Below are 12,661 nucleotides of genomic sequence, written 5' to 3'. Positions count from 1 at the left end.
CCGCAGGGCAAAGAGGAGACTTCCTAGTCCTGTGAAGAGTGACAGTCTCGGGACCTATGAGCTGGAAATGACTATGGCAGAGAATTTAGTGGAACGAGAGCATGAACATCTGCACCCTAGGCAAGAAGTTAATAAAATGGATGGTACCAAATTCATTTCTCTGATGCAGATCAGAACAAAAAACTTGAATTTGTCAATAATGTCATTCTACTTTGATCCATAATCAATATCCATGGACATAGCAGTCTAGGAAACAAATGACATAGTACAATGGGTAAAATTGCTGCAAAGAAATCTTATTAAAATGTTAAAAGGACGCTTAGCATTTTGATGATTAAAGTCTGACTGACATAAACCATGTCTTTCAACTGCCTCACATGCCCAGGAAAGCTGAGCAATGGCAAAACGAGAGCGTGCATATTCTCATTGATGTTAATGAGGGTTTTAAATATACTATGGATTGTCAGAACCCGGAGGAAGTACCGCCAGAATGTTTCTATAAAGCTGTGATGGAGAGACTTTTCCTCGCTTACTTTGCCTGATTGTTGTTATTATTAGTAGTATTTTAATTAGGAAAGTTCATGTTCAATAGGGGGTCAGCAGAAATAAGAGGGACTCTGTGAAATGAATTACGTGGTGGTAGCAACCATGTGCTCCAATAACCAAAATTATGAGAATTGGTCCTCACAGTTGAACCACTAGACAACATCATGGTAAACAGTGAAGAGTTGAAGATGTCAAGGATTTCATCTTGTTTGGATCCATGATCAATGCTCATGGAGGTAGCGTACAAGAAATAAAAGGATACACCGATTTGGGAAAATCTATTGTTCAAGGACTCTTTAAAAGTGTGGAAGAGCAAGCATGTCACTTTGAGAACAAATGTGCACCTGACATAAGCCATCGTATTTTCAATTGCCTCCTACACATATGAAAATCAGACATTGAATACGTTAGGCTAATGAAGAATTATGCATTTGAATTAGGGCGCTGGCAAAGAATATGGAAAGTCGCATCATCTTGGAATGCTCCATAAAATTGAGGATGGCCATATTTTGTCTCACGAACATGTTATCAGGAGAGAACAGTACCTGGAAAGGACTTGGTAGAGTTGAGGGTAGCGAAGAAAAGGAAGACATTTATTGAAATGGATTGACAAAGTGGCTGCGACAGTGAACTCAAGTATAACAGTCACGGTCAGGATGGCATAGGACCAGACAGTGGGTTTCTTTTGTTGAGCGCTAGGTTGCTATGGGTCTGAGTCAATGCCACGGCACCTAACAAAGGCAGCATTCACTTTCAAAGAAAGCATTTTGAGAACCGTCTCCTATTGCCAAGTTGGGGTTTTTTTTTGCCACATCTCTTATGTACACAAGTCACACACTTTTCTTTAGAACCTTTGCCATGCTATATTCTTCCTTTGAAATAATTAAACATTAGTGATTTTTAATTGGTTCTGCCTTCTCTACTAGAAGCCATAGTGACACTATGGGATCATATTTGGGCGATTAACTAAAAGGTTTGTGTTTCATACATACCAGCTCCTCCATGGTAGAAAGACAAAACTGCCCCTCCTATAAAGGTCCACAGCCTCCCAAAGCCTATATAGATAGGGTCACCATGAATTACAATTGACTGACTGGCAATGTTTTAACTTGGTTTTGGTTTGTTTGCCTCCTGTGCTAGAATGTAAGTGCTACAAGCTAGACTGAGCTTGTTCACCAATGAGCCTAGCAGGGTGGGCGGGAGAGAAGAGTGAGCATTTGCTGAGCGCATGAAATGAAGACAGAATGAGAATTACCAAATGAGCTATTGGGGACCACTAGCTTCACTCTTTTTTATAGCGATTCGAAGTGTGGAACCATTGAAATACATGTATGCTGATTTCTCAGAAAAGCTTTCTTGAGTATTCATTTTTAAAAATATCTCATTATACAGTAGAACCCCGGACCTTGACGCTATTCCAGTCTAGAAGGAGAATCAAGATGTGATGTAGTCACGTTCCAAATCAATTTTTCCCATTAGAAATAACTGAACACGGAATAATCCATTCTCAACCACAGAGTTGTTACCCTAACCTTGCCTTTTTATATACTACATTACACAGAAATTTCAAAGTAAACAAGTTCAGAGTTAAATAATATAATTTAAGTAAGAAACACAACATTAAAATGTTTGTAACAACTACAGTATAGGCCATTCTGATCGATGAGGATCAGGATCTGTGGACTCATGTGGAGTGGAGGTGTGGAGAGAGAGTCGTTGTTTGGAAGGGGATCCCCTTCCATGAAATCAACTGGTAGCTGCTTTTCAGGAGTTTTTTTTTTTTCGCCCCCTTCTTTGCCTCTTTTCACTAGGACCTGGCTGACTTCTTCTAAAGAAAATAAAAATCTGTCTAATGCTGTCTGCTGTTGGAATTTCCTGAACTGTTTTCTAAAAGGGTTTACTAAATTATCATCTACAATATCGATAACATGGTTAACCAGCTCCTCATCATGGTGATTCTTTTCAAAAGACTCTCTTAAGACCCATGTTTTTTATCTAAAAACAGTACAAAAAGCCATAAAAACTAAGAAAATTATAGTAAAATGCTTGGAACACAGCCGCAAAAAGGTTTTTAACAATGCCTACTAACACTGAGTGACCGAAACACCAATTGATTTATTAACGAAAATCACATTTGTTGGGTTGGATTCCACTGTTTTGTTCGAACATTTCTCGACATTTCACATTGAAATCCAATTAATGGCGAGTACTGATGCCGTCAAGTACCGGGTCTACTGTAAGTGAAATAAATAATAATAACCCTAAGCTGCTGCATTCCTTACGGTGACTCAATTCTAAATTCTTGTGACTCCTTATAGACTTAAGTGGCTTTGTTTTTTACGGGACTGAGGGCTTAGGATGAGTGATAAGAATGCCGTCCCTCCACAGCGATGCTGGCCGAAGCCATCCTGCCATATCCAGGATCCGTTTCAAGTCCTAAAAACCGTCTCTGGGTGGATCACTCAGTAAATGGGATGTCATGTTCCTTGCTCCCTATGGCATCCCCAAAGAACACGATGATGTATGCAAAGACTAGTCTTGGTTTCCCCTGGGAGGGAGGTGTGCTGCTGTAACCAGAACAAATGCCAAACACACACTGGTTTTCTCAGAGCTGCTGCACTTTCTTTGCACGTGGTACCCACGGCACATTTTCTCTTGCTTCGTTAATAAACAACCGAGATGCAGGAACAATTGCCTTCCTTTTCAGGTTAGCTAGGCAATTTATCTTAATTACTGTCACCCTTTAGAGACTCCCCTGGCGATCTGAACGACTCCCCACTGGCCCTAGCAGTAATCACGTTGTGAACGGGTAATCATGTCTAGGCAGCAAACCGTGAGGTCTAGGGTTCTGTGGCGTTTTTTCCTCTCCGATTGAAATGACACACACATACACACACATGTTGAATGATAATATAGCTGTCTGGGTAGCTACATATTAACGTCTACTTCTTTTCCACGCATGCATTTGTCACAGTCTGTCCTTTCGCACGGAACCGTGGCGGACTGCGCAGTTGTCGGCAAAGAGGACCCTTTGAAAGGCCATGTCCCGTTAGCACTGTGCGTCTTAAGAAAAGGTAAGAGACCTTTCTGTCGGACACTCTGGCTTTCTGGGCCCCACACAAGTAACTAAGGTTCATGCTTTCCCTAGATATTCATGCAACGGAGGACCAAATTTTGGAAGAAATTGTGAAACACGTGAGAAACAGTATTGGCCCTGTGGCTGCCTTTCGGAATGCAGTTTTTGTCAAACAGTTACCAAAAACGCGATCGGGCAAGATCCCCCGGTCAGCTCTCTCTGCCCTTGTCAATGGGAAGCCGTACAAGGTAATGACCAAGGACGTCGCATGTGGAGGGTTTGTTGCGCGCCTCCCTGAATTGGCTTCAGTCCAAAGGGAGACCACCTCTTAGAAATGGTTCTCAAACCTGAATTGGATCCCTAAAGACAGATAATATTAATTGCCATTGTTCAAGGGAGGGGAGAGATTTTCTTTGAAATGGGTGAGCAGCACCGGGAGCCATGAGAGATTTGGAAAGAAATTCAGCTAAAGATCATATAGTTTGATCACAGGAACCAGCATGTAAAAATATTTTGTTGCTGGTAACAAAGTCAATATTGTTTAAACTCAAATATACTAAATGGTTCTTCCCTTTGGAGGTCAAATCATTTTAGGAAACTTACATGGATGTTTCAGTATGTTTAATTTTAATTTGGGTTCACATTATACATATTCATGGATATACATATTTTACCATTGAGATGCACCGAGAAACAATGCAACAGGAAAAGGTATGGGAAAATGTAAAGAAAAAATGCTCTTTCTATAGAGCCACAAAGAAATGACTTAAAAGGGATTCTAGAAAAAGCATCATCTAAGATGCATGGTTGGCTAGTTGTACGGCTGTTCATTTTAGAACTGTAGCAGATTCTTGAAACATTTTAAAATAGTAAGTTCTAAACATCCTATTTTGAGACATTTGGCTTTGAGCGTTATAAGAAATCAGGAATACAACCTAGCCCCAAACCATGTAAAGGTTGTGGAAGAGACTGAAGGACGTATGTTCATGTAATTCTAAATGTCTTTCCAGATAACGCCCACCATTGAGGACCCCAGCATTTTTGAACACATAGAAGAAGTACTGAAGCAAGCATCCTGATAGTTTCACTCTTTTGACTAAATGTTCATCAGATATAAAGAGTTAAATAGATATTACTTATCTGCAAACTGAAATGATCATTGTAAATCTGGTGTAAAAAATAATAACAATCAAAGACTAGCAAAAGGCCGAGGTTTTATGTTTGATTACACTCATATAACAGTTATCAACTTTGACATGGCTTATTATTAATAGCTCTTTCCCAGGATTTTAATTTAAAAAATCTAGTGTGCGAATTTAAAAACTGTATCCCACCCAAAAATTCTTTTGAAAGTGATGCCTTTATAGAACCACTTTTTGAAATTGGGAATCAGTATCCTTGATTCAGAATCTTAAAACTCCCCACATTCTTGAGGTGCCCGCATGTCTACGTGCATTAAAAACCTGAATGAGATCAGCGGTTTTAAATTACTCTCTAGTCAGATAAAGTTATTTTGTAGACTTATCTAGCCTTCCATTTCCTAAGACTGACCACTGGAGTTCAAGCTCGACCTTCAGATCACTTGTTACTTAGACAAGTGGAAGCACATGACTGATAGTCAGTTTAGATGCACTTTAATCCAATCTTTTTTATCAAGGAAATGGAGGTCGGGGTACCCCCACGCCATAGCTCGTTCTAAAGATTCTAGCTTTTACAGAAAGAGCTAATCTAGAAATGGGGAAGGGAACGCCTCGAGGGGCAATTCTTAAAGGAACATGTAAATAGTTGTAACATCCTGCTACAGACTGGCTCAACTTCAGTGAGCAGGCTGATAACACAAAGCCAATGGGCCCAAGATCTTCGAAGACAGCTGGGGTTTCCTGGTCTTAGAGTGAGGATCCATGGGGAATGAGGAGAATTGAAGAGCTCCAGATATTTAAGCGGCCCTTCTCGTGTCTAAGCCAAATTTTGCTGGGAAGACTAGAGAACAGGTCCTTTTTGGAAAGAACCAGTTTTTTAACAGAGGGAAAAAAATCAAGACATTTCTAATTTTAAAATAGTAATTCACTAAACAAACAAAAATACCCTGGTATCCAAACTTCTCTTTCCATAGCCTGTTTCTATACAAACTTTCCAGCATATTTTTTAATATCTGGAAATGATTCTTTGTCAATGAACTATGGTCCTGTTCCCTGAAACCGAGCAGATGTGACCTCCAGCAGCACTGGTCCTCAACGAACGGCGATGCCGTGTGGTACGAAGCAGAAGCTCTCCGCAGGGTTTGTTGACTGAGAGTTTTATGGAAGCTGACCTTCAGCTTCTTCTCTGTGGAGCCACTGGAAGGACTGGTACTGCGGCCCTTCAAGTTCGTAGCCAATCCCCAAGTCCTTGCATCACTCAGGCTATCTAACGAGTCCCAAGGCCACAGCCGTTATGTCAGGTCAGACCCTCCCTAGAAGATTTCTCACACTATACATATTTTCAGAATCAGACTGCCACGTCTTTCTCCCATGAAACGGTTTGTGGATATGAACCAGCAAGCTTTTTGTGAGCACTTTAACCCCTGAGCCACCAGGAAATCTTCAAGTCTCTTTAGACATAACGAACTACATATTTTCGTCTGTGTATGATTGAACATGATATCGACTACCCAAAACACCAATTAAACAACAACACAAATAAACCACCACCACCCCAAATTAAAATAAAAACAAACATACCCAATCAAATCCTTGATGGTTCACAAGGCCCTCCTGAGTCGTCAGTCCATCTGGGCATCACTATCAGAGTAGTTGTCCTAATATAATAGCCTGGGCACATTAAAAACATGTAAGAGCTAATAGGCAATAGCTTATGTACTCACCACCCCCCCAAATAGCTTTCCAATAAACAAACAAGAATCCTAGACCCACTGCGATCAAGTTGACTCCAACTGCCAGCAAGCTTGTCGGGCCGCACAGAAATGCTCGCTGGGATTCCATGCTGTCACCTGGACAGAAGCAGACTGCAGCAGGTCCCAAGCCTGAAGCACTTGATACATCTGAACCCCTGTCATTCAGTTTGCAGCTCAGTGCTTAACAACGGCACCACCAGGCTTCTTTAAAATAGTTTACAATATGTATAAAACCCTGAAAATATTCACTTTGGACTTGTTACAAAATAAATGGCTTCTCAGAATAAATCCCTGTTTGTTTAATTGATTTCTTGATTTGTACACCTGAATACAAATATTCATATAGGTATTACTTAGTAGCTTGAACTAAAAAAAAGAGATAGAGGTTCTGTTTATAATTTGAATCTGTTGGTTTTCATGAGTGTTCTTTTATACAAAGTATGTGTTATCCACAATTACAAATAGAAAATTAATTGTCCATCCTTTATGGCTTAGCATTTAAAATATTATTACCTTATCATTTTTCTTTTGTATAGAAGATTCAGTTAACTTGAAACAACAAATTCTTATGCTGAATGTAGCTCATGATTTGTTTTCAAGTTGCGAACTCAGAACCAAGAAGTGTGGAATGGTTCTGTCTTCAATCCTCTTGTTGGAGAGTTGATCTGGTGGGACATTCATTTTCCTGCAGAAGCATATCTGAAGGACAGGCCACTTGAACAAACAGACTTGAGATATTTCCTAGTACAGTGGGCATGGAAAAGTGTGCATGAGACTGGAAAAGCAGCTATGCCTGTCTCTTCATCAGAGTCATAGAAAATATGTATACTTCCATGGGAGACAAAAGGGACAACAGTATACATTCAAGTTTGCTTCACTTATCAGTTTGCTTAGCATTTGGTAAGAAAAATAGAGACCATTCTATTTTAGTACTGATAGCAAAGATAGTTGACATATATAAAAATCTTATTAAACACCATCTTAAATTTGTCTTAAAAACCACCCTAATTCTGTATGAGATGGCTTATTTACTTTCATAGAAGATTATTGTAAGGTAATAGAAAATTGAGAATATAAGCTAAAATCTATAGCAATGCAATTTCCCAAACTGAGCGAGTCTGCTCATAAAAACTCTATGTGAATTAAGTCTATTTAATTACAGATTAAAAATCAGCTTTGGTCACACAATATTGTATTTAGAAGTTATCTGTCATTATAAATGTTGATAGATGGATGAAAGGAATAACATTGAGTCTCTGGTGTTCATCCAATAAATGGGTTTTATAATCTAGCATAACTGTAAATTAAAGACTACTAAAATTTTTGAATAGACTAGTTGGACCCTTCAGATCCTCTCTATATGAAGCTCTGTAGTGGGACACGCATTGGACCTCAAGGATAACAGCCCTTTGAAGCCAAGAGCCGCTCCTGGGGAGCAAGATGAGGCTCTCTACTCTGGGAAAGAGTCGCAGTCTCAGGAACCCACAGGGGCAGTTCTGCTCTGTCTATAGTGTTGCCATGAGCCTGCCTTGCCTCAGTGGCAGTGAGGTTTTAAATATATATTTTTAATTGTAAGTACTCTAGATGTTTAATGTCTCTTATTTCATTATGTCCTAAAGGGGAGAAACTAATGTTAGTGATTGAGTCCATGTAGAAAATTGCATAAATACCTCATCTGTGTTACCATAATGTAATAGTGCTAGAATGGTTTCACATGAGTTCAGAAAGTTCGGTTGCCATTATGTCTGCTCAACTCCTTTAGAAAATGCCGAATCACCTCCAAAACCAAGTTTAGTACTCCCTCTTGTGGTAGATGTACTTCAGAAAATAAGTATCACATTATGACTCTAAAAAACCCGTTTTCATTTTGGTTTAAGTCAGTTATTAAACACTAGGTGACTACAAACGGAGGCTTAAGACAGAGAATCGCCAGTATTTTTTTATTGACAATGGAGAGGGGTTCTGTTACCATTAACTTTCAACTAAATCTGTCAAAGAAAAGGACATGAAAACAAATGTAGTGTACGTGCAAACATAGCAAAATAAAAACACCAAAGAATGAAATAACCAATGGCAGGTTTTGCGCTTCGTCAGATCAAGCAGCAGAAAATCAGCAGTTAGATAAATGGCATTATTAAATAGGTTTTACTTTGAAATTCCCCATATAAACAAAGAATAAACAACAGTAACACCACCAAATAAAACCACAGGGAAGAGCTTGCTCTTCCATACTTGTATACACTATCTATGTTAATCATTCGGTCTTTTATTTAGTACCTCTGATAAAACTGACTTCGGGGAAGTCACAACAAGGCCATCTTGGCTAAAAGCTTATCACAGGAGACACGAGTCTGGCGAATGCGCTGTTACATTCACAACAGGGGAGGCTTCCGAGGTGGTCGTTTGTTCCAGTAGGAAATGAACCTCAGAAATACAGTGGTTGACATTCACTGTCCAGTGCTGGCTGGCAGGTCAGAGTATTAAGTCTTAGTAGGAACATATGGTTCTTAGGTAAAGATTTTTTTCCTTGGTCCACAGGTGACAAGAGAAGATAATATTTTACTTTATAAACTTTTTTTTAACAATTGATTTTGACCCTTATAAACAGCTTGGCTTTGCTTTGTATGGAAAAGGAGATTGAGCCATCACAGTGCTTAGCTGAAGGTGAAGGGCATCCCTGATGGCCTTGAAAGGTCCATTTGGCTCCAGTTCCAGGTTAATTCATTCTTTGATACGTGATCAGAGGCAGGTGTTCAGCTTTGAGTATTGACAGACGTGCAGGAGAGACATGCTGAAGCCTGTCTCCTGCTTCAAGGAAATGTACTCATTTGACTGTTAACAATTCAAAAACTGTAAAAAGGGCGAAATGGTCAAATACAAACAGTACGTAGAATCGTCAAATCTTTGCACTTGAGACTCCATGAACCATATATTTTATTTTTAAAAAATCATATTTATATCCATTTACATAAGACTTACACATTTAAAAAGAAATACATACACAGTAATACATAAATGCCTAATATATTACAAGAAAACATGGAAAAACAAGTCGCTCCATCTCATAAAAGCATCGGTTGTACAGAATTGATGATGCGGTTGATGCTTCATTTCAAATGACTTAAGTATTTTATAACAATTGTAGTAAACTAACCAAACTCAGTATCTGATTGTTCCCCAAATGACATTTTCCGCATAACGATCAATTCGCTTTGGATACTTCCTTAGAACTCGGTCTTCACACAACTTCTGCTGCTCGTCTTGTTGATGGTAGTGCACTTTAGGTAGAGTAGACCGAAAAGACGACATCTGAAACACATAATCGGCACTGTCAGTTCATTGACAAGCCCTAGATTAGACATAAAACAGAGCGACAATCTCTTGACAAAACTGTACTTCTCCCCACTGGGCTATCACTGCGAAGCAGGAACAGGACTGACCAGTCGCTCTGTGTTTACTCTTCCCCAAGTATTTGCAAAGGAGTTTGAAATAAGTAGAATCACTCAACTCTGCGGAAAGCATGGCAAACGTGTGCATGCAAGTGCTCACATCATGCCACATGCCTTTTGAAAATTTGGAAGCATGTCAATGACTATATTGGTGAATTCGACCTCTTCCATGGAATAGATTTATATTCTAGCTCATGTACTTTAGATCTCTTGATCAATTGCGTTTTAGTAGCTAGATCATATACGTTAAAGGATCTCCATCTGAGATATGATATTATTGATCCTTTCTAGTCCTAGTATCACGAGGAAAAATCTCATAATTACTATTCCTACCAAAACAGTCAAACAAACAAAAACAGCTTAGTAGCTAATATGCCCTGGATTACTTGAATAAGGAAAAAAAAATACTATTTTTTTCATCACCAGTGAAATTGGTTGTCCTTAAGTTTACTTATTATAAATAAATATTTTAATGGTGAAACTAAGAAATATGAACTAGAATGTCATGCACAAAATATAAATTACACATAGACCAAGAGTAATTCTACCCATCAGTCAAGAACTAGTAAGCAAACACTGCTGAACTTAGTAAGTTGTCATTTGTAAATTAGTTAAGTACAAAATGCAAGGAAAATTATCCTGTTCTGCGTAGAAACTATCATAAGTAGTATTTTGGAAAGTCTCATATTCAGCCAAACTAATAACTATTTTAGATAGTGCCAATTCGATGACAAATTGTATACCATAATTAGACGTTTGAATCTGTGGCTGGTATTCTGAAATTAAATCTCCTATCATCTAAATGGTTGTGTGCTTTTGGGTTTAAAATCATGACCCAAACCAGGTAGCATACCAGCCCTCACCTTAGGTCCGAAAGACCAATAGTAACGTGTGTGCCACCCTTAGCTCAAGGCAATGAATAAAGAGCACACGGCGCTCTGTCTGTCTGTCTACAATGACCCTGTTGTCTACCCCCTATGTATACTTGGTTCTAAGTATTGCTCTAAATAGTGTGTTTGGAAACATTGATTCATTAAAGATCATAGAATATTTTTGCAAAGCATAGGTTGCTGTTATTATCAAAAAGAAAACTTTTGTGAGCATTTGCACATTTATAAATCTGGGAAACCATGGTTTTATTAAAACTGCTTATATGAATTGGAATTAACTTCAATCAATTGATAGTTTTTCTGAACATGAGTGTCCTTTATCATAGTGTTATGCAGTAAGGTTTTATGTGGGTTCATGGGTCAGATTTTAAAGTGATGCTATTTTGTTTGATATCCTTTTGATGATCAAGACGTCTCCCTTTCTGCCTGTGGGGTGGCTCATGTTCAGCCTAGTGGGATGGCCAAACTGGCAATTCCCTTTTAGGGTTCCAACTACCTTATTTACATCATTAGCAAGGTATGCAAGCCCCATGGCTGGCCACAAGCGCCTCGCATAGTCCTATCCAGTCATTTGGTGGGAGTCAGCAAGGACTGGGCTCGGAGGGCCATCCAAAGCAACTCACAACAATATTAAGAACCACAGACACTGAAAATGCATGCTTGGTTTCAAGGAATGCAAAAGGCACAGCAGTTTCCAACTCCTCTGTGGTTAGCAGCCCCGAGGGCCATGCAGCACGATACCAGGGACCCCTGCTCCATATGCAACCATCTCCACAAGCTTGCCAATCTGCCACGCAGTCCTTTGTGAACTTGCTTAAATGACTATCTGCTTACCCCAATCCCCCTACAGAAAAATTCACTGAAAACTAGACTATTTGGTGTCAAACTCTTATCAATAAAACACTGTGAATCACTATAAAATACTATCGAGTAGTAGAAGGCAGTGCACAACCAACCCAGTGATGTGGAACAGCAAAATGACAGGACTGCAGCAGAGATTTAAACGATAGCAGACAGAAGGTGCTGGAAATCCTTGATTGTTTCAACCCACAGATCCCTTCCCCTAATACACAGGGGTTAACTTAGCTCACTGCTGAACGGCAAGGCCATAGCAAAGGCGACCGTGTTCAGTTTCTAGTCTATGTAAGTTCCAGGAGGGTTTGTTGTTGTTGGTTTGCTTTTTGGTAGTCAAGGGAAACTACTCACAGCAGGTCAGTGCTGCCTCCTTGAGTGGCTTGTCAACATGAGTATGTGCGAACTGTGGAGTTGTCTAACCTCTGCAGTCTTGATGAAGCAACTGCAAATGGAGAAAAGGACTTTAGCGGGACTCCGATGATTGAGTACAAAATTCCTGATGAGAAAGATTTATTTCCCTGCAGAAAGGGTCCCGGGATATGCTAATAGACTTTCCTTCTCTTACATATATGCCACTGACATTGCTCTGTTCTAGACCGCGCTATGAATGAAAGCGTGTACTAATTCAATTTAACTGAGCTTTTAAATTGCTATGTAATCCTCCTGAAATGAAATGAATAGCAAGAGCAGCTCCCCAGTGAGCTACAGTTTTTAAACAAAGATTGTTTTTAGATAACTCAATATGGTATCCTTTTTCCTCCAAGTTTAAAATGTGCTGAAATATTTTTAATTCTATTAAATTACTCCAGAATTTGTACTAAACCTGTTTCACAATATTAACAAGTTGTAAAAAATTCAGATTTAGGATTAACTTTTATGTTGGAACTAATTTTAATGGCCATATAGCTATGGCTTTGAACAAATCATGAATGATTATTTTAATAAAGAGAAT

The 12,661-nt window shown here is 39.1% G+C and overlaps 2 protein-coding genes across 9 annotated transcripts in view; one reads left to right on the top strand and one right to left on the bottom strand.

Moving 5' to 3' along the window:
* The window catches only part of ACSS3 (acyl-CoA synthetase short chain family member 3), a 179,087-nt gene extending 172,296 nt beyond the window's left edge, over nucleotides 1-6,791 (top strand). For both annotated transcript variants that reach the window (XM_075551224.1, XM_075551223.1), the window contains 3 exons: nucleotides 3,521-3,620; nucleotides 3,695-3,870; nucleotides 4,633-6,791. In XM_075551224.1, coding sequence (XP_075407339.1) covers nucleotides 3,521-3,620; nucleotides 3,695-3,870; nucleotides 4,633-4,701 — 345 coding nt within the window. In that variant the 3' untranslated portion in view covers nucleotides 4,702-6,791. The remainder of the gene's footprint in view (nucleotides 1-3,520; nucleotides 3,621-3,694; nucleotides 3,871-4,632) is intronic.
* A 1,849-nt stretch (nucleotides 6,792-8,640) lies between these two features.
* The window catches only part of PPFIA2 (PPFI scaffold protein A2), a 490,478-nt gene continuing 486,457 nt past the window's right edge, over nucleotides 8,641-12,661 (bottom strand). For 5 of the 7 annotated variants that reach the window (XM_075552744.1, XM_075552745.1, XM_075552746.1 and 2 more), the window contains one exon: nucleotides 12,069-12,151. In XM_075552744.1, coding sequence (XP_075408859.1) covers nucleotides 12,093-12,151 — 59 coding nt within the window. In that variant the 3' untranslated portion in view covers nucleotides 12,069-12,092. Of the gene's footprint in view, nucleotides 9,825-12,068; nucleotides 12,152-12,661 lie in introns of those variants that run through there. The other 2 variants (XM_075552747.1, XM_075552748.1) reach the window with 1 other exon arrangement.

The sequence above is a fragment of the Tenrec ecaudatus genome, chromosome 6 (genome assembly GCF_050624435.1).
Source record: "Tenrec ecaudatus isolate mTenEca1 chromosome 6, mTenEca1.hap1, whole genome shotgun sequence".
In the NCBI taxonomy this organism is placed as follows: domain Eukaryota; kingdom Metazoa; phylum Chordata; class Mammalia; order Afrosoricida; family Tenrecidae; genus Tenrec; species Tenrec ecaudatus.
The sequence above is the reverse complement of the archived record's forward strand: the minus strand, read 5'-3'. Positions and strand labels throughout refer to the sequence as shown.